Raw genomic sequence first — 27,282 nt, 5'->3', positions numbered from 1 at the left:
GAACTCGAATCCGGCGTGCGTGACGAGCGGCCCGCCCTCGTCCACAGCGTTCCGAAGAGCCCTCGCGGGGGCGAGGAAAGGCGTTAACGCTCTGACGCGTCTGCTCCGACGCCTCGTCCTCGCGCCCGCGAAGGCAATTCGGAACGCCGTGGACGAGGGCGGGCCGCTCGTCACGCACGCCGGATTCGCGTTCGCGTGTCTCGCGCTGCAGCGGGCGATGCGCGCGAACGCGCCGGGAGGGCTTCTGGAGAAGGGGGTCTCGCCGATCGCTCGGACGCTTCGTTTCAACTTATGAACGACGAGCGAGCGTTTCGTTTCGTTTCGTTTTAATCGCGAAGACGATACAGAAGCATGTGTACATCGCGCGCGCTGAATCACGCGTGCGGTATCACAAACATTCCGTGCGTGGTGTGTATTAACAAAATAAGCCGCGAGGCGGCGACTGAAGAACCTTTCTCGGCTCCCTCGTCCCTCCGTCGGCATCAGATCACATCTCCCCGCGCTCCATGGCAGCCTCGAACTCCCTCTCCGCGCGCTCGTCCTCCGCGCGCATCGCCTCCGCCTCCGCGCACATGCGCTGGATCTCCTCCGGCGAGAGACGTCCGCGGTCGTGCTGAAGCTTCACCTCCGCGTTGGCTCCCGTCTCGCGGTCTCGCGCCGTCACCGTGAGCAAACCGTTCGTGTTCACCTCGAACTGCACGTCAATCTTGGGCTCGCCCTTCTTCGCGCGCTCCACGCCCGTGATCTGGAACTCTCCGAGGAGATGGTTCCCGTCGCAGTTGCTCCGCTCGCCCTCGAAGATGCGGACGTCGATCTCGTCCTGGTAGTCGTACACGGTGGTGAACTCGGACTTTTTCTTGCACGGCACCGGGGTGTTGCGCGGGACAACCTTCGCGAACTGCTTGCCCTCGCACTCGACGCCGAGCGACAGCGGGATGACGTCGACGAGGAGGAGGTTCGACGTCGCCGCGTCGCGCGCGCCGGAGAGAATCGCGCCCTGCACCGCGGCGCCGAACGCGACCGCCTCGTCCGGGTGCACGGACTTGCAGAGCGACTTGCCGTCGAAGAAATCGCTGAGGATCTGCTGGACGCGGGGAACGCGGGTGGACCCTCCGACGAGCACGATCTCGTCCACGGCTTCCTTCTTGATGGAAGCGTCCGCGAGGACGCGCTTGACGCTGTCGACGCAGCGCTGGAACAGCGGCTCGCACACCTTCTCGAACCTCGCGCGCGTGTACGGCATCGCGATCTCGTGCTCGCCCACGAAGCACTCCACGGTGGCGCCCGTGGAGGAAGAAAGCATACGCTTGGCGCGCTCGCACGCCGTGCGAAGCTTCCGCTGCGCCTTGTCGTCGCCGGTGAAGATATCAGCGCCCGCCTTCTTCTTGTGCTGCGCGGCGACGTCCTCCGCGAGCGCGGAGTCGAAGTCCTCGCCGCCGAGGTGCGTGTCGCCCGCGGTGGCGAGCTGGCGGCGTCGGGGTGGAGTTGAAAGGCGTCAGTTGGCGTTGAAAGGCGTCGAGGACGGGGATTGAAAGCGAGGGGTGGGCGGAGGGAGACGCCGGGCAAAGTCCTTAAGAAACGGCGTTCACCACGCGAACGCGGTCGTATGGGGACCAGTGTACAGAACGCACCACGGTGAAGACGCCGTCCTCAATCTTGAGAAGCGACACGTCGAAGGTGCCGCCGCCGAGGTCAAAGACGAGGATGGTTTGCTCCTTAGGCTTGCCGCCCTCGCCCTCGCCGCCCTCGGTGTTGTTCTTGTCGAGGCCGTACGCGAGCGCGGCGGCGGTGGGCTCGTTGATGATGCGAAGCACGTCGAGGCCGGCGATGGCGCCCGCGTCTTTGGTTTGGCGGCGCTGCGCGTCGTTGAAGTACGCCGGGACGGTGATGACCGCCTTCTTGATCGGGCACCCGAGGGCGACCTCCGCGGTCTTCTTCATCTTCTCCAGAACCATCGCGGAGATTTGCTCGGGGGTGAACGTCTTCATCTCCTCGTCCACCTCCACCTCGATGAGCGGCTTGCCGCCGTCGCCCTCCTTCACGGTGAAAGGGAAGAGCTTAAGCTCCTCGCCGCACTCGCTGAACTGCCGGCCGATGATGCGCTTGACGTTGAAGAGCGTGCGCTTGGTGTTCTGCGCGGCTTGACGCTTGGCGGCGTCGCCGACGACGCGGCCATCGTCGGTGAAGGCGACCCAGGAGGGCGTCGTGCGATCGCCTGAGTGATTTGATTGGTCGAGGGAGGACAACACGTGTCAGTCGCGAGGGGGTATGATTGGCTGATATGTTGCTGATGCCACGTGTCAAAACGAACGTAAGGTTCACAGCACAGCGCGCGAAACGAAAGAAGTCCTTAAGGAATGGCGTTCGACGCGCAAACGGGGTCGTACGGGAAGCAGTCATCAGAGTCATCAGTCTCACCCTCGCTGTTGGCGAGCACCTGCGCCTCGCCGTCTTTCCACACGGAGACGCACGAGTACGTCGTCCCGAGGTCGATGCCGATGACGTAACGGTCCGTGGGGTCCATGCTCATGTGCTCCAGGTCCGCCGCCGCGCGGTCCGCGGCGAGCTTCTCGCGCTTCGCCTTGGCGGCTTTCACCTCGGCGAGGCCGTCGTCGCACTGAACGTTGTTGGGGTCCACGGCGAGGCCGCCGGCGAACGCCTGAGTTGATTGTCGGGTGGTGATTGGCGGAGGGAGTGACACGTGTCAGTTATGGTGTAGTTTGAATATGACACGTGTACAAAAGATACGGAACGAGTGGTCGAGAGAGAGACAGTCGTGCGTACCTTTTGCGCGCCGTCGAGATCGTTCCTCTTGAACAGCGCCGTCCCCAGCCGCGAGTACCCTTTCCCCCACTCCGGCTTGAGCTCGATGCATCGCTCCGCGTCGCTCACCGCGGCGGATAGCTTCCCCACGGACGCGTAGCACGCGCTGCGGTTGGAGTAGAAGATGTGGTCCGTCGGGTCCGCCTCGATCGCGGCGCTGAAGTGCTTCGCGGCGTCGTCGTAGTTGCCCGCGACGAAGTCTTTGTTTCCGAGGTCCTTGTGTCCCGCCGCCTCTTTGCGCGCCTCGGGGGTGACCTGGCGAGAGGGCGGGCGGGAGGGGCGAGCGCGCGGCGGAGGGGATGGCGCGCGTGGAGGGGGAAGAGGGCGTCAGAGGCGGGAGAGAAAGTCCTTAAGGATCGGCGTTCACCACGCCAACGCGGTCGTATGGGGACCAGTGTGAGGTGCGCGGCGGAGGAGGGAGGAGGAGGAGGAGGACGAAGTCCTTAAGGAACGGCGTTCACCACGCGAACGCGGTCGTATGGGAACCAGTCACGAGGAGGAGGAGGAGGCGCGACCGCGATCGATCGATCGATCGTTCGCGCGGGAGATTCGATTCGCCGCTGCGTGTGAGAAAAGGCGGCGCGCGATGCGCGCGGATGTGCGTTTCCGCGATCGCGCGCGAAGCGCCGCCGGGGGGGGGCGACGCGTCGCGAGGGACGCACGTCGGACTTGATGGGCTTCTTGCCCTTGCGCTTGGGAGGCATTTTTACGGCGAGCGAGCGCGGAGAGGAAGAACGGCGGCGGCGGTCGTGGACGACGCGCGCGCGGAAGAGAGCGCGCGGACTGGACGACGCTCGAGCGCGCGCGCGCTCGCCGCCGCGGCGGAGCGTTCTCAGCCCATCGTTGCCGGTTTCGTATGCGTTTCAGTCTGATATTTTTACGAGTACGTACTGCGTACGCGCGCGAAAAAAAAACAGGTCATGGCCAACGAACCTGCCGTGCGGCCTCAATCGTCGTCGTCGTCGTCATCACTCGACGCCCGCGCCGGCGCCGCGTCGTCGACGATGCCTCCGAGGCCTCCGATGACCCAGCCCGCGGCGAGACAGACCTACGTGCTCGTCGGCGTCGCGATCGGGCTCGCCCTCGCGGGAGCGCCGCTCGCGTTCAGGAGCGTCAGACAGCGGGAACAGGAGGTGCGGCGACGTCGTGACTGGTTCCCATACGACCGCGTTCGCGTGGTGAACGCCGTTCCTTAAGGACTTCGTCGTCGTCGTCGTCGTCGTCGTCGTCGTCGTGACTGGTTCCCATACGACCGCGTTCGCGTGGTGAACGCCGTTCCTTAAGGACTTCGTCGGCCGAGCGATGACGCGATGGGATGAAATGATCTCATCTCTCTCTCCCTCTCGCGCTTCCTTCCTTCCTCCTCTCACTCGCCTCCCTTCGCCTTCCCTCTCCTCTCCGCTCAGGTGGCGAACACGCGCGACGCGTACTACGCCGGGGAGACGAAAGACGCCGCGCGATCCGCGCGATTGTCCCCGCAGAGGAAGAAGAACTGACGACGGACGCCCGCGGACGACGGTGGACGCGACGGACGGACGGACGGACGGATGCAGTGGTTTCTTTTAATTTAGCAGAGAGGGCGTCGTTATCGACGACGATGAATGAATGCGCGTAGTCGCCACGTCGTATTACATGATGCGATGAATCGTTCATCGTCCTCCACCCTCCCTCCGCGATCGACGAAGAGCGCCCGCCGCGCCGTTCGTCGTCGTCGCGTCGCGTCGCGTCGCGTCGCGTCGACTCCTTCTGCGGCGGGCGCCCCCCCCGCCGAACGTCGTCGCCGTCCATCCGACCAACCATCCGTATTCACGCCCGGTGCACCAACTGATGTAACACCTCCTTGACGTACTTCAACCGCCTCAAGAGCTCCGGGTCCGCGGGCAGCTTCGCGAGCGCGTGCGTCCCTCGCGCGCCGCTCTTGCTCGTGAACACCGTCGCCGCCGCCTCGCTCGACAGCAGCACCTCGCTGCCGTCCTGAAAGTTTACCTGAATCGTTCTGTTGGACAGCCGAAACAAGATGGCGTGCTTCGTCCGCAGCCAGTTCTTGACGTGCGGCAGGTACGGCGTCTTCGACGCGCGCGCGATCGAAGAGGAATTCGCCACGTCCGGCGCGTACGACGCCCTCGCGACCGCCTCGGCAGCCTTCTCGACGTCCGCCGCGAATTTCGCGGCGGTTTTCGTCGCTTTCGCGGCGCCGGCGTGGACGCCGCCGCCGCCGACGACGGGACCCAGCCCGCCGCCGCTCTTCTCTACCGCGCTCCGTCCGTCCTGCGGTGAATGTCGTGGAAGGTGGGTTGAAAGGCGTCAGTGGTGGAGTTGAAAGGCGTTGAGGTGTGTGTGTCGGGATTGAAACCATCGAGGGACCCTGGGCGGCGGAGAGAAACATACAGTACGCCGGGAGAGAAACGAGTCCTCAAGGAACGGCGAGCGCCGCGCCGACGCGGTCGCACGGGGACCGGCGTAAACAACAGAACGCGCCTGCGTGAGGTACCCGCGGAAGTGCCGCATAAGCTTGACCTTCTTCTCGAGGCCTTCCGGGAGGGATGGAGATGACGTGGCGGCTGACGTGGCGGCTGACGTGGCGGCGGAGATTTCCCGCGCGCTAAACACAGACGGCGGCGGCGACGGCGCCTTGCCTCCTCTTCGCGCCCTCTCCCGGTACTCCAACCGGTCGCCGCCGCCGCTCGCGGCGTTCGCGACGTTCGCCTTCTCCACGTCCACGTCAGTAGCATTAGTTGCCACGTCACCGCCATCCGTCCAGGTGTCGTCCGGTGATTGGACCATCTTCGTCGCGTCGTTGAACATCACCCCGAACGTGCCGTCGGAGAGGACGTACCCGAGCCCGTATTTGGACGTGTAGTCGACCCACCGCGTGACCCACAGCGGCGGAAAGCTGTCGATGGGCACCGCCACGTCAGCGTCAGCCGCCGCCACGTCAGCTCCAGATCCCCCAGATCTGGCGGATGTCGTCGCCGCGGCCGCGTCGCTGACGCTAAAAACGCTCGCGGTGGGTGCGTTTACGCGCGCCCGCGGGATCCCCGCGGCCGCCGGGGAGGAGACGTCAAAGTCCGCCGCGGCGACGCCCGCCGAGGAGGACGCGGCGGCGGCGGCGGCGGCGTCGCTCAGCTTCGCGGCGTCCAATCGCTCGGTGACCCTCTCGACGACGTCATCGACGACGGTCTCCTTCGCTTTTTTCGTATCGTCGTCGTTCGCGGTAACGGCCGCCGCGGGACGGTTACGGTTAGGGCTCGCCGGCGTCCGCGTCTCGGGTCCTGGGGAGCTCCAGCGACTGCCGTCGTCCGCGCCCGCGGCGCTCGCGTCCGCGACCCACGCGTCCGCCTCCGCGTCGGACACATTCTCCGACACAATATTCTCCGATACTGTATTCTCCGACACACACGTCGCGATCGCGGCCGCCGCGCGCGCCGCCGTCGTCGCCGTCTCCGTCGCGGTCTGCGCGGCGACCCGGCGCGCGCGCTCCGTCTCTCTCGACCGTCGAAGCGCTTCGCGCGACGCCTCCTCCGCGCGTCGAAGCGTCGCCTCTCTCTCCTTCGCCGTCACGATAGCCGACGTGGACGGCGGCGGCGGCGGCGGTTCGACGACGTCGTCGAGGACGGTAAACGCGGGCGCGGCGGCGGCGGCGGCGCCGAGCGGCGACGGGCCCGGGCTGAGGGTCGTTCCATACAAGCGATTGTCGGGGTGGAGTTGAAAGGCGTCAGTTGAAGTTGAAAGGCGCCGCCGGCGGGCGTTGAAAGCGCGGGGTGGGCGGAGAGACACGCCGGCAAAAGTCCTTAAGGATCGGCGTCCACCTCGCGAACGGGGTCGTATGGGGACCAGTGTATAGAACGCACCTGACGCGCGCGCGTCGCCGCGCGTCGTTCGCGTCGGCGTTCGTCGACAGCGGCGACAGCGGCGCGCGCGTCCCCCGCGTCCCCTGGGTCGCTCCCGGAACCACCGCCGCCGCGGAGGCCGCCGCGGCCGCCGCGGAGGCCGCCGCGGCCGCCGCGGCTTTCGGCGACGCCGACGACGCGCGCGGAGGGTCCGTCCGCGGCGGCGACGGTCTCAACGAATTTTCCGCCGCCGCCTTTTCCGCCGCCAGGCTTCTCTTCTTCTCCTCGAACACCGCGTCGTACTTGGTCTTCCGCTCGTCGTCCGCCGCCTTCGCGCGGACCGGCGGCTTCGGCGGCGGCGTCGCTATCTTCCACCCCGCCGCGCCCACCCTCAGCAGCGGATGCGACGCCACCTCCGCGATGCTCGGTCGATCCTCCGGCTTGGGCGCGAGGCACCGGCGAATCAAATCCTGAGGGTCGTCGTTTGATCGGCGGGCGACGTGGCGGGAAGTGATGTGATTGGTTAGATATTTGATGACGTGGACGAGATCTGGGCGGAGAGACGCGCCGGGCAAAGTCCGTCCTTAAGGATCGGCGTGCACCGCGCGGACGCGGTCGTATGGGGACCAGTGTGAGATAGATGGGACGCGCCTTGGCCTCCTCGGGAACGACGGTCCCGCCGCCGCCGTCCTCTCCGACGGATGGAAACTCGTACGCGTTCGCGCGGATCCTCTTGTACGTCGCGTGCACGTCAGAGGTTTGAAACGGCGGCGTTCCCACGAGCAGCGCGTACGCGATCACGCCGATGGACCACACGTCCACCTCGTACGAGTGCCCGGCGCCTTTGCTTCCGGCTAAAACTTCGGGGGCGATGTAATTCGGCGTGCCGCAGATCGTCGTCTTTCGCTGCGCGTCGTCGTCTAACCGACACGCCAGTCCAAAGTCGCCAATCTTCAACCGGCCGCCGCACGTCGCCGCGTCGTCCAGATCCGCGTCCGTCCCCGGCCCGTTGCTTCCCGCCTCGTCCAGCCCAGCGGGGGTGAGGAACAAGTTCCCGAGCTTAGGGCCGTTCCATACGAGCGAACGTCGGGGTGGAGTTGAAAGGCGTCAGATGGAGTTGAAAGGCGTCGATGGCGGGGATTGAAAGCGAGAGGTGGGCGAAGAGAGACGACGCGCAAAGTCCTTAAGGATCGGCGTTCACCACGCCGACGCGGTCGTATGGGGACCAGTGTATAGAACGCGCCTTAAGGTCTCTGTGGATGATTCTCGCGGCGTGCAGGTGCGCGACGGCGGAGACGATCTCTCGCAGATAACACGCCGCCTCCTTCGCGGTCAACTTGCCGCGCTGCTTCACGACGTCCGCGAGCGTCTTGTTGCTGCAGAGTTCCATGAGGATGTACACGTTCGCGGCGTCCTCGAAGCACCGCGCGAATCGCACGACGTGCGCGTTTCGCACCGAACGATGGATGCGAATTTCCGTCAAGATTTTCGCGCGCGCGCGTTCCTTCTCGAGCGTCGTCTTGGCGACAACCTGGCGGGATGAGATCGGTCAGCGCGTGATCAGATGCAATGACGTGGCATATCGCGCGAACTTGGGTAACGAACAACAGATACAGATGCGACAGCAGACGCGAACGAAGAAGTCTGTCTTCTTAAGGAACGGCGCGCGACGCGCGCGCAGGGTCGCGTAATGGGACCGGCGTGAATACAAACGCGCCTTCGCGGCGAAGGACTCCCCCGTGCTCGGGTCTTGCATCGAGTACACGACGGCGAAGCCGCCCTTACCGAGCGGTCGCCCTCGGACGTACGACCGCTTCTTCTGGTCGCCGGTTTTCTCGTCCTTGTACGTCTCCACGACGACGCGGGGGCACTTCACCTCTTTCGGACGGTCTCTGTTCAACGCGGGAGGACGCGAGAAGAGAACGAACGGAGCGAGGCGAACGCGCGGGATCGCGGCGCGGCGATGGCGGAGGGCGGGGGGAGACGTCGTCAGCGATGGACGGCCGGCGTCGAGGCGCCGTCGAGAGAAAGGCGTGGGGATCGACGGGAACGACGTCGCGACGGCGTTCGATGGACGGCGCGGAGCGAGAGATGGGGAACGGAGGGCGCGGGGACGCCGCGCTACGGCGAGGGGGTCGAAGCGCGCGGCCGTCCGTCCATCGAACGCCGTCGGAGACGGAAGCGGCGGGGGGCGGCGCGCGCGCACCGTTTCTTCTTCTCCGCGGGCGCGGGCGCGGCGTTCGCGTCGGCAGCCGTCTTCGTCTTCGCCGGCGCGACGTTCTCTTGGTCCGTCTTCATCGCGCGCGGCGCGGCGGCGGCCGGCGCGGCCATCGCGCGCGCGCGCTCGATCTCGGCACGACTTTTCCGCGCAGCTGTCGCGTCGCGTTTCGGATCCGCGCCGACCACGACGCGACGCGACGACGACGGCGGCGGCGGTGCCCGCGGCGCTCGCGCGCGTATCGCGCTCGCGACAGTCTCTGCGCGCGCTCGGAAAGGGAGACGCGTGCGACCGATTCGCGCGCGGCGGCGACGCGCGCGCGGGACGGAGTGCCGGAGCCTCGGACGCGCCGAGAGGGGTACCGCGCGCGACCGCGGACGGAGTTTACGACAACAGGCGCGATCGACGCGCGCGAAAAACGCGAAATCCGAACGGTCGATTAATTTCGCAACAGAATGTATTAAAAGTTGAAGAGTCAGTCATCGCATCCGTCGCCGACCCTCCGCCTCCTCACGCCGCGACCGCCGGCTCGGGCGGCGGCGGATCGTTCACCCTCGGGTCGCTCAGCATCCCCAAACTCGGGCGGTTGTCCGGCGGACCCGGCCGCGTGACCCCGCGCGTCTCCAGCTCCGCCTTCCACGGAGAGCCGACGCCGCCGCGCCGCGCGGAGTCGTCGCGGCCGCCGCCTGCGTTCGTTTTGATTGGTCGAGGGAAGACACGTGTCAGTTATAAGTACTTTTGATTGGTGTATATCGTTGCCACGCGTCAAAACAAACGTGCGGTTCCGAACGCGCGAGAGAACAGAACGCCCGCCTTAAGAACACTTAAGCGTTCAGCACGCGAACGGGAGCGTACGGGAAGCGTTCTCGCCTGCGGCGGCGAACGGCGGCGGCTTATTCTCCCCCGCCAGCACCCTCTGCGACGGCCGGTGCTCAGGCTTCTGCCGATGCTTCCCCTCGTGTTTATGCGTGTTTGCCCCCGGCGGGTCCGCGCCGGGCTGCCCGTAGTCGATCCCCGGCTCGCTCGCCTCGATCGCGGGTAAGCCCTCGCGGTGCCAGTGGCCGCCGCGCTCGAGCCTCGCGTAGCCGCTCGGTCGACGCCTGTGGGGTGAAGCGATCGGTCAGTCGAACGTCTTACCGGTCAAACGTACGTTGAAAGGGAAGCGCGGGTGAAGAGTGACGACGGGAAAAGTCCTTAAGGAACGGCGTGCACCACGCGAACGGGGTCGTATGGCAAGCAGTCTCACCTCGCGTCGTGCGCGAAATACCCGCTCTTCGCGCCAATCTTCGGATCGCTCGGCGCCGGGAGCGCGCGCTTCGCCGCGTCCGATGCCGCGCGCGCCTCCGCGGTGGGGTTCGGATCGTCCGGTTCGGTCCACCCCCAGCCCGTCTCCCGGACGCCGCTGTCGGGTCGCCCCGCGATCGGGTTCTGAGGGTCGAGGGTCCATCGTTCAAAGGCGTCAGAAGCGGAGTTGAAAGGCGTCGAGGGCGGGTATTGAAAGAAGCGAGGGACCCTGGTGGGCGGAGAGATGCGCCGCCGGGAGATGATAAAGTCCTCAAGGATCGGCGTTCACCACGCCGACGGGGTCGTACGGGAACCAAATATGCGAAGAAGAACGCGCCTGGTCCAAGTCGCGGCGCCGCCCGCCGGTGCCGCCGAGCAGCGGCCCGCCCTTGTAATTCGGTCCAAAGTAACTCGCGCGCTCTTGCTTCTCGCGCCACGCCCGGAGCTCCGCCTCGCGCTCTTCAAACGTGAGCGTCTCGCCGAGGTGCGCGTCGACGGCGGCGGAGACGTCGGCGTAGTCGCGATCGTCGCGCGGATACGTCGAAGAAGCCGCGCTCAGAGTCCGCGCCGTCGTCGGGCGGCTTCTTAGTCTCCCGTCCTTGACGCTGAGGGTCGTTCCATACGAGCGAACGTCGGGGTGGAGTTGAAAGGCGTCAGAAGCGGAGTTGAAAGGCGCCGTGGGCGGGGATTGAAAGCGAGGAGTGGGCGGAGAGACACGCCGGCAAAAGTCCTTAAGGATTGGCGTTCACCACGCGAACGGGGTCGTATGGGGACCAGTGTAAGGAGAACGCGCCTGATCGGCTTGGCGCTGATCGGCCGCGACCGCGAGTACCCGGTCGACCCGGGACCGGTCTGTGCCTGGAAGTCCGACGACGCCGCGGTCGAGTACGCGCTCCTCCCGCTCCTCGCGCTGACGCTCCGCATGGACATCGCCCTTTCCTCCGCGCGCGCCGACTCTTTCCGTCCCAGGCTGCCGTGCAGAAGCGCCGCGGACGTCGGCCGCCCCGTCCCGCGCTCGTGCTGCAACACCTTGGAGCTCCCCGTCGTCTTCCCGAACGCGACGGCGACGGCGGCGTTCTCGGATCGCGCCCGCGCGCTCGCGAGGTCGCGCCCGACGCTCACGCCCGCCATGGACTCTCCCAGCGTCTCCGACGTCTCCTCTCTTTCCCGCCGCCGCAAATTCATCAGCGCGAGATGCTGCTCGCTCGCGCGTCGGCGATGCTGACTCAGCTCTTTGTTCGCCCGGTCGTTCTCCTCCTCGAGCGCGCGGATGTACTCGATCGTGGGGTGCGAGGAGAGCTCGCGAAGCGTGCGCTCTTCGATCGCCGCGCGCTCGTCCTCCGCGAGGCTCGCCTTGGTCTCTAAGCCGTCGAAATCGCCGGGCGCGGCGGTGGAGAGCCCGCCCACGCTGTTCCCCGTGCTCTGCAACGACCCGCCGCCGCCCGCGCTCGCGGTGGGTAAATTCATAGTTTCCAGGAACCGCGTCGCCGCGTCGGCTTTGCGCTTTAACACCTCGACGTCCAGAGACCCGGGCTTATCGCGCGCCGGGATCGTCAGCTTCCGTAATCCCCCAATCTCTCGCGCCGGATACGCGCCGCTCTCGACGTTCCCCACGAGCGCGTTTATCGCCAGCGCCCACCGGTGCAGGTACTCGCTCTCGTTGCGCAGCTGCGTCGTCTCGCGCTCCTTGTGTTTCTTGTACGCGTCGACCTCGCGGACGTATTCTCGGAGCTCCTCCTCCTTTCGTCGCAGAAAAAACGCCGACTGCTCCTTCAGGTTGGCGATCTGCTGGTCCTTCGACGCCTCCAACTCGCCGTACGCCCTCGCGCTGTCCCTCCTCCACTTCTCCTTGGAGTCCTCGTGCTGGCGGACGAGCGCCCGCGCCGCTTCCGCGTGCTCCTCCTCGGCGTAGGACGCCAGGTCTCGCCCGGCGTCGCCCGCCGCCGTCGGCACCGCGCCCTGCAACGTCGCGAGCTCGCGGCGCGACCTGACGTGCGCCTCCGCGAGGGCGTCGTGCCGCGCGGCGTGCGCCGCCTCCGCATCCTTCATCGCGGCCGCGTGCCGCGCGTTGGTCTCCGAGAGCGTCTCCTTCACCGCGCTCAGCTCCTTCCTCAGCGCGCGCTTCTCCTCCGCGCACCGCGCTTCGAGGTCCCGGTACCGCGCCTGGAGCGTCTGGATCGTCTCCTGCGCGTCCCCGAGCTCCGCCTCGGACTCGCGCGCGCGCTGCCGCGTCTTTTGCGCCTCGCGCATCATCGCGCGCGCATCCTCCGCGGACGTCGTCGTCGTCGGCGGTACAGCTGGCGCGTTCTCTTTGGCGATGGACGACGCGGAGGAGGAGCGCGACGCCGACGCCGCGGTGTTCGTCGCCCTGTGGACACAGACGGGGAAGGGAGGGGAGGGACGACGGCGGCGGCGTCGGTCAGCGATCTCGTCGCGTCGCTCGCGACGACGACGAATCGATCGCGCATTCATTCCGGAAGCGGCGCCGGCGCGACGGACGACGACCGCGGCGAGAGATCGGGAGGGAGGGACGGACGGACGCGATCGATCGAGGCGGGGACGCGACGCGCACCTCAGCGGCATGACGCGCGCGCGACCGCGCACTCCGCGGGAATCGTAGCGATCGATGTCGCGCGCGGCGCGGCGAGGGGGGTCGGACGCCTCCGCCGCGCGTCGTCGTTGTGCCGGATTCGGGTGTCACGAAACGCGCGGCGTCGGCGTTTCCGTCGATTTTACCCCCCGGTTACCCGGGCTTCGACCGAGGTTTGACCGGGGCTCATCGGGCGCGCGGTCGGCGCATCGTGCGCTCGGCTCGATGAATCGACGCGATCGGCAGTTTCGACGAGTTTATTATGACAACTTCTGTTCGCACGCCGCCACCGCGACCTCACTTCCGTCCGTCCGTCGCGCGCGCGGGCATCGTCTCGTCCGTCCACGCTCGTCATGAAGGTGCGCGTCGAGTCCGCGGCGCTCGCGCGATCGCGCGTCGTCGTCGCGTCGTCGTCGTCGTCGTCGTCGTCGTCCACGCTCGAGATCCATCGAACCCTAAATCTAAAACCATCCATCCGTCCGTCCTTCCGCGCAGACCGTCTCACCGCTCTCTCTCTCCCCCCCCCCACCTCCTCCTCCCGTCCTCCAGGTCCGCTCCGCGCTGAAGAAGATGTGCGAGTCATGCCGGTTCGTGAAGCGCAAGGGGAGGGTCTACGTCGTGTGCGATAAGGTGCCGAAGCACAAGCAGAGGCAAGGGATGTTCACGACGACGGGCGCGGGCGCGTCGTCGTCGTCGTCGTCGTCGTCGACGTGGTCGTCGTGGTCGGCGTGGGGCTGGGGAGAGAAGGGCGCCGCTGGCGTCGCGGCGGGGAGGAGGAGCGTCTTCGCGGGGTTGACGCTCTCGGGGACGTCGCGGTTCGGCTCGCTGCTTCCGCGGATCGCGCGGTAGGTTAGGTCGCGCGCGAATCAGTTCTATAAGTGTAACCCGCTATGATATACGTTGCATTCATCGTCCTCCTAGTAAGATATCCGTTGCTACGTTGAGGTTGTTCCCGCCGCGTTGTAACGCGTCGAGAACGGCCGTTTCGTTGAACCCCATCGCGCAGAGCGTCTCGACGGCGTGCGGCGACGGCAACTCCGTCGACGCCGCCCCCCCGCCGCCGCCCCCGCCCCCGCCGCCGCCGCCGCCGCCGCCGCCGCGTCCGCGTCGCATCCGCACCAGCGGCCTCCCGCCGCTCCCGCCGCCGCCTGGCAGCGCCCCGAGCACGGGACCGATCGTCGCGCGCGTCGTCGCGCTGACCATCTCCGGCGGCCTCAGCGTTCGCCGCAGCGCTCTCCCCGCGCTTAGGGTCGTTCCATACGAGCGATTGTCGGGGTGGAGTTGAAAGGCGTCAGGTGGAGTTGAAAGGCGCCGAGGGCGGGGCTTGAAACCGTGGGGTGGGCGGAGAGAAGCGCCGGGAAAAGTCCTTAAGGAACGGCGTACACCACGCCGACGGGGTCGTATGGGAACCAGTGTATAGAACGCACCTCAGGTCCGACTCGTAGATGGCGCCGAGGGCAAACCCGAACGCCGCGGGCGCCGCGCTCGCCCAACCCGCGGTGACGAACAGCCTGCGATGCGATGTGATCGATGATTGGTCGAGGGAAGACACGTGTCAGTCACGTGCGCATGTGATTGGTGGACAGCATTCCCACGTGTCAAAACGTGAGGTTCACGGCGCGCGAAGGAACGGCGCGGGAGCGCGGGTGGAAAGCGGTCTCATTCATTCAGTTCGTCGCTCACCGCAGCGCGACGACGCACGCGAGCGCCTTGTCGCCGCACACCCGGACGCGCCCGCCGGTGCCCGGCACGCCGACGTGGCGCGCGCACGGGACGGCGCGCAGGAACGACGCGAGGAGCGCGCCGACGACCGCGAACGGCCCCGGCGCCCATCTGGTCTCGTCGTCGCTTAAAGCGCACACTCCGAAGAGTCGACTCGCAACGCCGACGACGCTCGCGAACGCGGCGAGCTTGGCGCTCCCGCGCTGGCGCTCGACGACGCGGAAGTGGTGCAGCAGGAACAGCGCGCACGGGACGCCGCCGAGGACGCCGGCGAGGACGCCGCGGTGCGCGAGGTCATTATTTTGCGCGGTGGCGTTGAACGCGAAGGCGCGCGCGACGCGATCGGCGATCCGCGCCCAACCGCCGGATCCAGTCGTCGTCGTCGTCGTCGTCGCGTAGGACGCCATCGCGGCGGCGTACGTCAGGAACTTCGACACCGGCGCGTTCGCGAAGCCCGCGGGTCCGTACCCCATCGTCCGAGTGGACGGCGCGCGGTGCCGCGGACGCGCGTCGCCGTCCCGCGCGGCGCGCGCGCGAATGGCCGACGTTTCGTCGTCGTCGTCGTCTCTGATGAGTTTCTCCGCTGCCGCGCGTCTTCTCGAGTCCTTCTCGGAAAATAAAATGCGACGTCGGCGCCGCCGCCGGCGCACAACGCGACGCGTCGACGCCTCTCTTCGGTCGTCGCGCGCGATGGCGCCACCGAAGAAACCCGGCGCGAAAGGCGGCGGCGGCGGCGGCGGCGGCGGCGGCGGCGGCGCGCCCCGCGCGCGCAAGCCCGCGATGAAGCGCGGCGGGCGCTCCGCGTCGAAGAAATCTGCGGCGGCGGCGGCGGCTTCCTCGAAACCGAAAGCTCCCGTCGGCCCGCGGCTCGCCAGGGCGCGCGTCGCCAAGGGCGCGGCCGCGGCACACCGCGCGCAGAGCTTCTTCGAGGTGAACGAGGACGACGACGACGTCGGCGGGCGCGTCGCGGCGATGGAGGACGCGTACGGCGACGAGATGGTGGGAGGGTACGACGACCTCCCCGCGGGGTTCGACGACGAAGAGATCGACGAGGACGAGGCGTTCACGGAGGAGGATAGGGCGAGGTACGGGGACATCGCGTTCGAGTCGTTCGGGAAGAGGAAGGGAGGGAAGAGGAAGGGAGGGAAGGGGGGGAAGAGGGGGGGGAAGGGCGGCGAGAGGGCGGAGTTCGACGAAGACGACGAGGACGACGAAGTCCTTAAGGAACGGCGTTCACCACGCGAACGCGGTCGTATGGGGACCAGTCACGACGAGGACGCCTCCGAGGATTGGATGGACGAGGAGGACGAGGAGGACGACGACGCCGCTGACGAAGACGAAGAGGACGAGGGCGTCATGCTGAACAGCGACGAGGACGAGGACGAGGACGAGGACGACGAGGACGAGGACGAGGACGAAGACGAGGACGAGGACGAGGAAGAAGACCCCGGCCCGATGGACGCGGCGGGGAAGGAAGCGGCGATGCGAAAAGCCATGGGCCTCGACGACGACGACGACGACGACGACGACGACGACGACGACGACTCGCTCGAGTCCGAAGAGGAAGGCGACGACGACGAAGAAGACGACGACGACGACGAAGAAGAAGAAGAAGAAGAAGAAGAAGAAGCGGTCGAACTCGACGACGACGACGACGACGAAGCGGCGCACGCGAACCTCCTCGACGACGTCGTCGGAAAGGTGCGTTCTATGCACTGGTCCCCATACGACCCCGTTCGCGTGGTGAACGCCGATCCTTAAGGACTTTTCCCGTCGCATCTCTCCGCCCACCCCTCGCTTTCAATCCCCGCCCTCGGCGTCTTTCAACTCCAACTGACGCCTTTCAACTCCACTCCGCCATCGCTTTGTATGGAACGCCCCTAAGGACCGAACGTCGAGAAGACCGGGGGACGAAACCACCCGGAGGAGAAAGCTCAAACGCGGCATCACGGAAGCGTACGCGGAGGGCGAGTACAACCTCGGCGCGAACGCCGGCACCGGCGGATCCGGATCCGGCGGCGGTCTGTCCATCAACGCGCTCATGGCGAGCGTCGGCGACGACGCGTCCGCGCTCGGCGGCGCTCGGCGACGTTTGGAGCGCGTCGCGAACAAAAAGGCGAAACCGCACGCGGCGCCTCTGCCGAAAATCGTCAGCGCGCGTCTCGAGAGGAAGGCTGCGTACGAGGCGACCGGCGAGGCCATCACGAAGTGGCAGCCGCTCGTGAAGGAGAACAGAGAGAAGCCGACGCTGAAGTTCACGGACGAGGAGCGGAACAAGATGAACCGGAAGAAGTCGCTCGCGGCGTTGAACTCGGATTTCGTCCCAACCACGGATTTCGAGACGGAGCTGATGAAAAAGCTCGAGGAGGCGAACATGGCGACCGGGAAGGACGTCGAGCGCGCGGAGGACCTCGCGATGAACCACCTGAGCGTCGAGGAGGTGAAAGAGCGCCGCGCGCGCCTCGCGAAGATGCGCAACTTGCTGTTCAAGCACGAGCTCAAGGCGAAACGCGTCAAGGCTATCAAGTCGAAGACATTTCATCGGCACAACCGCAAGACGGGCGCCGCGGTGAAGATGATCGACGGCGAGGAAGTCCACGACGACGACGCCGCGCTCGAGGGGCTGGGTGACGACGCGGACGACAGCGCGGAGGCGCGGCGGGAGTACCTGCGCGCGCAGGAGCGGATGCTCTTGAAGCACAAAAACACGAGTCGATGGGCGAAGCGCGCGATTAAAAAAGGACTCGCGCATCTCCCCGGGACGAAAGAAGCGATCGCGGAGCAGCTGAGGATCGGCCAGGAGCTCAAGAGGAAGATTGGCATCGGCGGCGAGCGACGCGGCGGCGGCGGCGACGACGGCGACGACGACGACGGATACTACAGCACCGACGCCAGCGACGACTCCGAAGACGACCGAAAAGACGACGGCCTCAGCGCCGACCCCGCGGAGCGGCGCAGACAGCTCGCGAAAGCGAAGGCGCAGACGTTGAAAGCGCTTCAAGACGGCGTGGGCACGATGGAGGAGGCGGCGAACAAGGGCGGTCTGTTCGCGCTGCCGTTCATGGCGCGAGCGATGAAGAAGAGGAGAGAAGCCGCGGAGGCTGAGGCGAAGCAGCTGCTCGAGGACATCGAACGCGCCGACGCGGAAGCCGCGAGCGGCGCCGCGGACGCCGGCGTCGACGGCGACGGAAACGGCTGGGGACCGACCGCCGCGACGTTCGAGGAGGAGGAGGAAAACGCAAACGCGGGGGGTATGCAGGGCGGGCGGTTCAAGTTCACCGCCGGGAAGGGCGCGGCGCGCGGCTCGAAGAAGCCCAACAAGGTGGACGTGAAGGCGCTTAGGGGCGCGGACGCCGCGGACGGCGAGGGCGCGTCGGACGACGACGACGACGACGACGACGACGATAAAGATAAAGATAAAGATACGTCCGCCGCCGCCGCCGCCGCCGCGTCGGGCGTCAAGAAGCCGCGTGGAGCGAACAGAGCCGCCGCGCGCGCGGCCGCGTTCTCGGCCAAGGGCGCGAGCGTCGTCGCCGCCGTCGCGCCGTCGAAGACGACGACGTCGAACGGCGGCGTCGTCGCGCCCGTCAACTCGGCCAAGGCGCGCGCGGCGGCGCGAGCGAAGGGCGCCGCCGGCGTGCTCATACCGGACCACGTCTTTAAGAAGGACGGCGACGACGACGGCGACGACGACGACGACGACGCGAGGCCGAATCCAAATCCAAATCCGAATTCGAATTCCAATCCGAATCCGGGTGCTGACGTGGACCAATCAGACGCCGACGTCGTGACCGAGGACCAATCAGATCTCCTGCGGCGCGCCTTCGCCTCCGACGACGTCGTCGCCGCGTTCGAGACGGAGAAAGCCGCGGAGGTGGAGGGCGAGCTGCCGAACGTCGATACCCCGAAGCAGATGCCGGGCTGGGGCGGGTGGGCGGACGATCAGGCGAGACGCGGGCCGCCGAAGTGGCAGCTGGACGCGGAGAAGAAGGCGGCGAAGGTGGGACGCGTCCGAACCCCGTTCCGTTCCGTTCTCCCCCGACTGCTTTCCGGACGCGGAGCCGCCCGTTCTCGCGTCGGACGCCGACGAAAGAAACGTCCACGTCATCAAATCATCAAACCACTAACCAATCACATCACTTCCCGCCAAATCATCCACCAATCCAATCCACACTCGAATAAATAACAGGAAAAGTTGAAAGCGGCCAAGGCGCGCAGGGACGCGAGCCTCAAGCACGTCGTCATCAGCGAAAAGTACGACAAAAAAGCAGCCGCGCTAAACGTCGAGACGCTCCCTCACGGATACGACAGCAAGGAAGTGTACGAGGGCGCGATGCGGACGCCGCTGGGGCCGGACGTGAACACGGACAAGAGCTTCAGGGACCTGACGCGGCCGAAGATACTGAAGAACGCGGGCGCGGTGATCAAGCCGATGAAATTTCCAAAGGGGCGGCGGCCGACCGCCGCGGAGGCGAAGAGGAAGTGATCGAATGAATCTGTGAAACGTGACGACGCGAGCGCGACGACGAGGGCGGCGCGCGCGTGGTGTTGGCGTTTAGGTGTTGACTGCGCGTGGCGACGCGCGTTCGTTCGTTCGTTCGTTCGTTGTGATGATAGTAACGCTCTAGATGCGACCGTTCCGTTCGTTCGTTCGTTCGTTCGCGCGCCGCCGCCGGCGGAGAGAGAAATGCTGACTCGGCCGAATGTTCGGACGAGAAAAAAAAGATTCTTTCCCGTCCTTTCGTTCACGCGTGTCCGAGCCGCGACCCGCCCACAGCCATGCGCACCCTCGCGCTCGCGTGCGCGCTCGCGTGCGCCGCGCTCGTCGCGGCGGACGACGTCGCGTTCGCGCCCTCCCCGTCAACCCCGTCCTCCTCCTCCTCCGATGCCGACGCCGCGCCCGCCGCGTTCGTCGCTCGCCCCGCGTGCAAGGTCACGGAGAGCCCTCGCATCGAGAACGACGATATCGCGCGCGCGCGTCTCTGGGGCGACGCGCCCACGAACGACGCCCTCCGAGCGTTCATCGAGAAGAACGAATGGCCGGACGTCTACGTCGACGTCCCGCCGAACGCGGGTGATGAGAAGGAAAAGAGGGGCGGCGACGCCGCCGCCGCCGCCGCCGGCGCCTCTCCGATCGCGGCGGACGACGACGAGGGAGCGACGATCTCGCTCGGGGGCGCCTCGCCGCTCGCGGAATCCGCGTCGCGATCAGACGACGACGACGACGACGACGACGACGACGAAGCGCCGTACGTCACCGCGGGTCGCAGAGCGCTGACGTCCCCGAGCATGTTCGCCATCACGTCGCCGCTCCTGACGCCCGAGCTCGCGGACCCCCTGCGCGACTGGGTCTTCAAGGCGGCCGCGGCGCACGACGGCTACGGCGACCTGGAAGGGAAAGGGTGCGTCGGGTTTTTGGCGCGGTGCGAAGAACGGTTCGACATGGCGATTCGGTTCACCCCGGAGGTGACCGCCGCGGTCAACGCGGTCGTCGCGAAGTTGGGGCCGATATGGGCCGCGGAGCTCGGCGACGACGCGGAGCTCGTCGAGCTGTCCGCGTTGATGGTGAGCGATACGACGCGACGAGGAAAACGCTCGCTTTCCGCCCCGTTCGTTCGTTATCCACCGCGCGATATGCCACGTCATCCATCGAATCGTAAATAACACGCGCTGACCACTCAATCCTATCCTTCTCATCCCCCCCGAACCAAACCGTACCGAACCCGCGCCCGACAGACGTGCGACGGGAGCCCGGACCAGGCGGTGCACCGCGACGGCACCGGCCGCCGTCCGGGCGACAAGGCGCGTTCTGTACACTGGTTCCCATACGACCGCGTCGGCGTGGTGAACGCCGATCCTTAAGGACTTTTCCCGTCTCTTCTCTCCGCCCACGCCTCGCGTTCATTCCCCGCCCTCGACGCCTTTCAACTCCGCTTCTGACGCCTTTGAACTCCACCCCGACGTCGCTTTGAACGATGGAACGGCCCTCGTCAGCTCATCTCTTCGTTCACCGCGCTTCAAGACACGACGACGAGCCACGGTCCGACGGAGCTCTTCTTCGGCGAGGACGTCGCGAGCGATCACGTGAAAGAGATCATCGAGGGCGCGCGGGAGGCGCTGCGAGCGGGCGGCGAGCGCGCGAGGCTGGCGGCGCCGGCGAAGGAGCTGTTCGACGCGCACGAGGCGCGCGTCGAGAGCGACGCGAATGTAAAAAGCGCGACCGAACCCAAAAAAGCTCGTATGAGCAAACAGTCTCCTCCTCTCTCCCAGGAAGACCTCGACGACATGCTTCGCGGCGCGATGCAGGACCTTCTGATACAGAAGCACACGTTCCGGAGTAAGAAGACGAACGCGGTGTACTTTAGGGTGCCGTGGGACGAGGACCCGGAGAAGAAGTACATGTTCGGCGCGGCGGCGTCGATGCGTCAGGTGCGTTCTGATTCACACTGGTCCCCATACGACCGCGTCGGCGTAGTGAACGCCGATCCTTAAGGACTTTTGTTTCGTGCGCGGTTTGGTTTTATTCGCGCCGGTCCCCGTGCTACATACGACCGCGTCGGCGCGGCGCGCGCCGTTTCTCCTCGACGGGGCGCTCTTCCGCGCGCTGTCACCACACAACCTCGCGCACGCACGTTTTGACACGCACGCGGTAATGGCATCCACCAATCACGCGTCCGCACGACTGACACGTGTCTTCCCTCGGCCAATCAAAACGTCAGGGCTCCGCGGTTGTGTACGACTCCAGGGCGTTGCACCGCGGCAGCGCCAACTCGCGCGGCTCGAGGATTTTACTCCTCGTGTCGTTCCAAACCCCCGGCGCGGTGATCACGGGCCCGACGTACACGATCTCGCCCAAATACTCCGAGGTTGAGCGCGCGGTGATCGCGAAGGATGAGGACGCGGACGCGTCGTACGAAGACCCCGACCCGGATTTCGCGCCGCGAGAGTCGGCGTTGCACGCGAACGTTCGGAACCCGCTGACCGCGGCGGTTTCGGCGGTGATGCCCGGAAACCTCGTGAAAGACCCCGCGGCGAAGCGATTGGAGGAGATCGAGAAGCGCCGAGAGGTGTGGCACGTGCGACGGATGAAGGGACTGCTGACGTTGAAGGATTTTCCGATGACGCCCGATCACGCGGCGGACGACTTTTCGTTCGTGAAGGAGGTGCGTTCGCGTTCACCCGTCGCTTAGTTTCAACGTTCGATACTAGTTCCAACGTTCGATCGCGTCCCCTTTCAACTGACCGATGAGGACCGCGCCTGCCTCACAGGACCGCGAGGCGATGTGGGCGCGGATGGCGGAGAAGAAGGACTGGGAGGACGAAGAGGTGGTGCGAAGGCGAGGGCAGAGCGTGGAGAAGTTTGTCAAGTGGCGCGCGAAACAGCGCGCCAAGGGGATCGACGTTCGACGGTGACGAGCGGAGTCATCGGGTCAGTCCCCGCAGCGTATCGATGCGTAAAGCACGCGGCGGCGGCGGCGGCGGCGCGCGCGGCTGCGCGCGAGCACGTGTATATATATCGTATTATGATAAGTTATCGATGAGCCCACCGCGTATGCGTCGAGAAGAACGCAACGCTCTCTGTGAAGTCCGACCCGCGAGACCGTCGTCTCGTCGTCGAAACAAATCAATCTCGACGAGATTTCTCCTTTTGCGCGGAGTCTCGCGCCATGGCCTCTCGCACGTCGTCCCAGCTCTTGCTCGCTTTCTTCATCTCTTTCGACGCGCTCACCGCGGTCGACCCGAACAGCGCGTCGCCGATGAAGGTGATGCCCTCGAGCATGTGAAGGAACCCGAACGGACCGATGACGTCGAACGCGATCCCTCGGTACTGCGGGCGGTTCCGTCGCGGCGACGTCGGGGCGGAGTCGAAAGACGTCAGAAGCGGATGGATGACGCGTTGAAAGGCGTCGAGGCGCGTGCGTCGAAAAAGAAACCGTGGTGTGGGCGGATAGTAACACACGCCGGGACGACAGAAAGTCCTTAAGGAATGAAGTTCACAACGCGAACGCGGTCGTATGGAAACCAGTGTGATGACATGACGAAAGTAGAACGCGCCTGCGTGACGACCCACGCGAGGAGTACGTCCACCGCTCCAAACACGAGGAACTGCTTCTTCCGCAGCGCGAGGCCGCCGATGGTCCTTCGGTTCCCGAACACGCACAGGACTTTCTGCGCCGCCGTCGCGAGCATGAAGACGCCGAAGAGCTGGAACACGAACGCGGTCCGCGCGTGCTCGTCCGACGACGGCGCCTTGAGGGTCGTTCTATACGAGCGATGATATCGGGGTGGAGTTGAAAGGCGTCAGTTGGCGTTGAAAGGCGTCGAGGTGTGTCGGGATTGAAAGCGAGGCGTGGGGGGAGAGAGACGACGGCAAAAGTCCTTAAGGATCGGCGTTCACCACGCCGACGCGGTCGTATGGGAACCAGTGTATAGAACGCACTTGAGCCTCGCGGGGAAGAAGTGGGCGATGAACTGATCGATCGAGCGCGGGAAGCGAACCGCGCGAAGCGACGTCGGGGTGGAGTTGAAAGGCGCGTCAGGGGTGGAGTTGAAACGCGTCGCGGTGCGTCATGATTGAAACCGAGGGGCTGGCGCAGAGAGACGACGGATGGAGGAAAAGTCCTTAAGGAACGGCGTCCACTACGCGGACGGGGTCGTATGGGAACCGGTGTAATCCGAAGAACGCGCCTTGTCGTCGTCCGGGATGAACGGCAGCGGCGTCGCCGGGAAGAAGACGTTGCGGACGCCGCACGCGACCACGACCGCGTTCACGAGCGCGCACAGGACCTTGAGGCGCAGAGGGGGGGTGGGCATCGCGATGAGAGCGGAGTGGACGGACGGCACGTCGCGCGGGGCGCCGCGACGACGCGGAGTGATGACTACCGATCGATCGGAGACGGGAAGTTTTTTGTTCTCGGCAGCAGAACGAAAAATCGTCGTTGTTAAGTTCTTCGTGGATAGGGTTCGCGCGCGACGCGCCACTCTCGACGCGCGCCGACGCCGCCGCTGCCGCCGCGATACGACCGTCATGCTCGAGCTCGCGCTCGGCGTCGCGCTCTGGGCGGCGCCGCCTCCGATCAAGTTCCCTGGCCTCGCCGTCGTCGGCGCGGCGAAAGCAGCCATCTCGGCGCGTCGACGCGCGCGCGGCCGGTCGGGAGGAGCCTCCAATGATTCCTCGTCGTCCTCCGCGCGCGGTCCGCGCTCGAGAGACGTCGCGCTGCGATGGGATTCGCTCACGATGACGATATCGCCGAAGAAGCGAAAGAAGAAAGGGACCAAGGACATCGAAGGGTTGATCGTCTCACCGAAGAAGATATTGGACCGCGTCAGCGGCGCGGCGTCCCCGGGACGTCTGATGGCCATCATGGGTCCGTCCGGGAGCGGCAAGACGTCCTTACTCAACGCGCTCGCGTTGCAAACCCCCGCGAGCGATCGCGTTCGGCTTAGCGGCTCGCTCGCCGTCAACGGGCTCGACGTCGGCCGCGAAGGCTCATCAGACGCCGAGCACGCGGTGGCCTACGTGCAACAGGAGGACGTCTTTTACTCGCAACTGACCGTGTACGAGACCCTCGAGACCGCCGCGAGGTTGCGGATGGGCGCGGGCGCGACGCGCGAGACGCGCGAGTTGGCGATAACGGCTCTGCTTCGACGGTTAGGGTTGACGCACGCGAGAGATACGCGCGTCGGGGATAAGAAGACGCGCGGTATCAGCGGCGGCGAGAAGAAACGCTTAGCGCTCGCGTGCGAACTCGTCGGGGAGAGCCCAGCGGTGGTCGCCGCGGACGAGCCCACGAGCGGCCTCGACGCGTTCCAAGCGCAGCGCGTCATGGAGTCGTTGCGGGCGCTGGCGAGGGACGAGCGGAAGACGGTGATATGCTCGATTCATCAGCCTCGAGGTGCGCGAGTACTGTACAGTAGTCCGACGAGACGAGACGACCGACGAGAGAGAGTCCGCTTTCCGTCGCCGTTCGTTTCTCGTCGTTCATCGCGAGCGAGGTTTTTTCTTTTCTTTTGATTTTCTTTTATTTTTCTCTCCGCTTACGCTTCTTCGCCCGCCCGCCCGCCCCCAGGTTCCATCGTCGCGCTGTTCGACGACATCTGCCTCATGGCCGGCGGCGAGGTCGTGTACGTCGGCGCGATGAAAGACGCGGCGTCGTGGTTTCAATCCCAGGGTCACCCCGTCCCCCCCGGGGTCAACCCAGCGGAGTTTCTCATCGACCTGGTTTCAATCGACGCCACCGACGCGGAGAGCGAGACGCGGTCGATGAAGCGTCTGAAGTCGCTCGTGGACGCGTGGCGGAGCGAAGGCGCCGCGCGGGCGGCCAAGAAGAAGACCGCCGCTGATGGCTCTACTGTTACGAATCCGGATGAAACGGCGGGTGCTGGAGCGTTACAATCATCGGTACAATCATCGGTCGCGGCGGCAGGCGGCGGCCCCGGCGGTTTCTTCTCGCAGTTCGCGCTCCTGCTCCGACGCTCGTGGCGGCAAGTCCGCCGCGACAGAGCGACGAACGGCGTCCGCCTCGCGACGTCCCTCAACTCCGCGCTCGTGTTTGGCAGCATCTTCTGGAGGATGGGGACGAAGCAGAGCAGCATCCAAGACCGGTTAGGTGCGTTCTATCTCACACTGGTCCCCATACGACCCCGCACGCGTCGTGAACGCCGTTCCTTAAGGACTTTATTTCCCGTCGTCTCTCTCCGCCCACAGGGTTGTTACAAGTCAGCGCGATAAACGCGGCGATGGCGGCGTTGATGAAGACGCTCACCGCGTTTACCAAGGTACAAAAAAATATTACGTTCTGACTGCGTCCCATACGACCGCGTTCGTGCGGTGAACGCCGTTCCTTAATGAGGACTTTGGTCTCGGTCTCACGTCTCGCCGACCCTTTCGCCGACCCTATCGACGTCCGTTTCCCCCGCGCCCGCCGCGCGCAGGAAAAAGTCATCGTGAACCGCGAGCGCGCGTCCGGGGCGTACGGCATGTTCCCGTACCTCCTCGCGAAGCTCGCCGCTGAGCTCCCGGTCGGCGCGTTCTTCCCGCTCGCGTTCGGCGCGGTAGTGTACCCGATGGCGGGGCTGCACCCCGGGTTGGGTCGGTTTTCGAAATTCTGCGGCTTGATCACGCTCGAGTCCTTCTCCTCCGCCGCCGTCGGGCTGGCTGTCAGCGCGGTGGCGCCGTCCACGGAAGCCGCCGTCGCCATGGGCCCCGCGGTGATGGTTCTCTTCATCGTCTTCGGCGGGTACTACGTCAACGCGGAGAACGTCCCGAGGGCGTTCAGGTGGATCAACGGTTGCTCGTTGATAAAGTGGGCGTTCCAAGGGCTCTGCATAAACGAGTTCGACGGCTTGGAGTTCGCGCCGAGCGAGGCGAAGACCGCGCTCGGCGGCGCCGGCGGCGGCAAACGCGGCGGCGCCCCTCCGCCGGGCCGGTCCTCCGATCAGCGCACCGGCGAGGACGTCCTCGCGCGTCTGTCGTTCGCCGCCGCGGACGGCTGCAGCGTCGGCAGCGCGGCACGCGCTCAGGTCAACGTGATGTCGTTCTGTTACCTCCTCACATTGCACCTGTTGGAGAAGACGGCACCGAAGTTCGCGCGCATCGAGGAGATCTGATGGGAGGATAACGGACCCGGGGGAGGCGTTACGGATATCCTATAGTGGATCCGATGAGAGCGTCCGGGGCCGACGCGACGCGTTCCGCGCGCGCGCTCATGAGATACGAATACACGACCGTTCGATACGATATGAACCTACTGTGCCCTACCCAATCACGTCACGACACGTCATATGCCACGTCACGTCAGTACGCCCCCGTCGCCAACATCTCCGCCATCATCCGCTCGTGCTCGAGCCCGCGGAGGTACCATCCGCCGATCCCGACGCCGAAGGTCAACGCGACGACGGTGCCAAACGCGAGCAACGCCGCGACGTCGCCGTACACCGCCGCGCGGTCGCCCTCGTCCTCTAACCCGTCCACGTCGAACTGGCCCATCCCGGGGACGTCGCGCCAGCGTATAGAGTCCTCCACGCGAAACTCCCAGGTTTCGACGGACGTGTTCGGCGGCTTCCGAGCGTCGAGAAATTCGAGCAGGTCCCTCGCGACGCGTTTGTTTCGGACGACGCCTGGGGTGTTCACGCACCCCACGAGCTCGATCGTCTCCACGTGGCGCGCGAGCGCTACTGTTTTGTTTGCTGACGGGGGAGCCTCTGGATTCGACACGTCATCACCAGAATCCACCTCGACGAATCGCAGACGCGCGTTGCCCTTGACGCGCGCCGCCGGCAGCCGCATGACGCCCGTCGTCGCGGCGCCGTAAAACAGCATCCACAACCCTCTCCACGAGAACCGCGCGAGCTCGCCCATCCTGTCCAGGACGTCGTACGTCTCCACGCGCACGCCAACCCACGCGTCGCCAATCTCCCACACCCACTTTAGCTTCCGCGGGATGAACGCCACCTCCCACTGGACCGTCGCTTCCGACGGCGACACGATCGACGCGCGCGTCACGCGGCGACTCGCCTCGAACAGCTCGTCGTCTTCGACGCGCGGGAAGCGCCGCGCGATCGCGGCGTACGCCTTCGCGCCGTCGCAGGAGAAGAGCGCGTCGCCGTCGGGCGCGATGCCGGGCTCGAGCGCGTACGCGACGTCCGGCGCTATGGTCACGCCCGGAGGCATCGACGACGACGACGACGACGACGACGACGACGCGCGCGGGAGCGCGCCGAGGGCGAACGGTGTCCCCGCGGCGACGATCGCCGCGAGCGCGTCCGCGAGGGCGTCGGAGGACGAGTCGGAGGGAGGGGACGGCGGCGGCGGC

General features: G+C 66.2%; 10 protein-coding genes across 10 annotated transcripts; 5 read left to right on the top strand and 5 right to left on the bottom strand.

Annotated features, from left to right (window-relative positions):
• Positions 1–387: 387 nt before the first annotated feature.
• Positions 388–3,587, bottom strand: MICPUCDRAFT_54607 (heat shock protein 70 with TPR repeat). Its single transcript, XM_003064619.1, has 5 exons — positions 3,486–3,587; positions 2,785–3,078; positions 2,419–2,659; positions 1,632–2,215; positions 388–1,465 (listed from the first exon to the last, which is right to left on the bottom strand). The coding sequence occupies exons 1-5, from the start codon at positions 3,525–3,527 to the stop codon at positions 488–490; spliced, it is 2,139 nt and encodes a 712-aa protein (XP_003064665.1). The 5' UTR covers positions 3,528–3,587; the 3' UTR covers positions 388–487.
• Positions 3,588–4,629: 1,042 nt separating this feature from the next.
• MICPUCDRAFT_23784 (uncharacterized protein) lies at positions 4,630–8,187 on the bottom strand (the record flags this gene model as incomplete). Its single annotated transcript, XM_003064618.1, has 7 exons — positions 4,630–4,956; positions 5,293–5,396; positions 5,571–5,716; positions 6,188–6,367; positions 6,852–7,123; positions 7,326–7,604; positions 7,858–8,187. Coding segments are annotated over 7 exons (1,638 nt in total), but the record flags the coding sequence as incomplete, so codon positions are not given.
• A 1,516-nt stretch (positions 8,188–9,703) lies between these two features.
• On the bottom strand, positions 9,704–12,627 carry MICPUCDRAFT_54604 (uncharacterized protein; the record flags this gene model as incomplete). Its single annotated transcript, XM_003064617.1, has 3 exons — positions 9,704–9,971; positions 10,464–10,885; positions 10,930–12,627. The coding sequence occupies 3 exons, from the start codon at positions 12,625–12,627 to the stop codon at positions 9,704–9,706; spliced, it is 2,388 nt and encodes a 795-aa protein (XP_003064663.1).
• A 661-nt stretch (positions 12,628–13,288) lies between these two features.
• On the top strand, positions 13,289–13,594 carry MICPUCDRAFT_23740 (uncharacterized protein; the record flags this gene model as incomplete). The annotated part of the gene is made up of 1 exon (XM_003064739.1): positions 13,289–13,594. A coding segment is annotated over one exon (306 nt), but the record flags the coding sequence as incomplete, so codon positions are not given.
• Positions 13,595–13,651: 57 nt separating this feature from the next.
• On the bottom strand, positions 13,652–13,948 carry MICPUCDRAFT_54602 (uncharacterized protein; the record flags this gene model as incomplete). The annotated part of the gene is made up of 1 exon (XM_003064616.1): positions 13,652–13,948. One exon carries the CDS (start codon positions 13,946–13,948, stop codon positions 13,652–13,654), a length of 297 nt encoding a protein of 98 aa, XP_003064662.1.
• A 476-nt stretch (positions 13,949–14,424) lies between these two features.
• On the bottom strand, positions 14,425–14,940 carry MICPUCDRAFT_54601 (uncharacterized protein; the record flags this gene model as incomplete). Its single annotated transcript, XM_003064615.1, has 1 exon — positions 14,425–14,940. One exon carries the CDS (start codon positions 14,938–14,940, stop codon positions 14,425–14,427), a length of 516 nt encoding a protein of 171 aa, XP_003064661.1.
• Positions 14,941–15,157: 217 nt separating this feature from the next.
• On the top strand, positions 15,158–18,953 carry MICPUCDRAFT_43608 (uncharacterized protein; the record flags this gene model as incomplete). Its single annotated transcript, XM_003064738.1, has 3 exons — positions 15,158–16,020; positions 16,394–18,467; positions 18,657–18,953. 3 exons carry the CDS (start codon positions 15,158–15,160, stop codon positions 18,951–18,953), a joined length of 3,234 nt encoding a protein of 1,077 aa, XP_003064784.1.
• A 2,166-nt stretch (positions 18,954–21,119) lies between these two features.
• On the top strand, positions 21,120–21,657 carry MICPUCDRAFT_67747 (uncharacterized protein; the record flags this gene model as incomplete). Its single annotated transcript, XM_003064737.1, is given in 2 exon segments — positions 21,120–21,241; positions 21,243–21,657. Coding segments are annotated over 2 exon segments (537 nt in total).
• Positions 21,658–22,454: 797 nt separating this feature from the next.
• Positions 22,455–22,745, top strand: MICPUCDRAFT_54598 (uncharacterized protein; the record flags this gene model as incomplete). The annotated part of the gene is made up of 1 exon (XM_003064736.1): positions 22,455–22,745. One exon carries the CDS (start codon positions 22,455–22,457, stop codon positions 22,743–22,745), a length of 291 nt encoding a protein of 96 aa, XP_003064782.1.
• Positions 22,746–23,831: 1,086 nt separating this feature from the next.
• MICPUCDRAFT_45095 (ATP-binding cassette superfamily) lies at positions 23,832–26,077 on the top strand (the record flags this gene model as incomplete). The annotated part of the gene is made up of 5 exons (XM_003064735.1): positions 23,832–24,363; positions 24,538–25,077; positions 25,176–25,246; positions 25,403–25,818; positions 25,966–26,077. 5 exons carry the CDS (start codon positions 23,832–23,834, stop codon positions 26,075–26,077), a joined length of 1,671 nt encoding a protein of 556 aa, XP_003064781.1.
• Between the last annotated feature and the right edge of the window lie 1,205 nt (positions 26,078–27,282).

This window comes from Micromonas pusilla, assembly GCF_000151265.4.
Source record: "Micromonas pusilla CCMP1545 genomic scaffold MICPUCscaffold_18, whole genome shotgun sequence".
Classification (NCBI taxonomy): Eukaryota; Viridiplantae; Chlorophyta; class Mamiellophyceae; order Mamiellales; family Mamiellaceae; genus Micromonas; species Micromonas pusilla.
The sequence above is the reverse complement of the archived record's forward strand: the minus strand, read 5'-3'. Positions and strand labels throughout refer to the sequence as shown.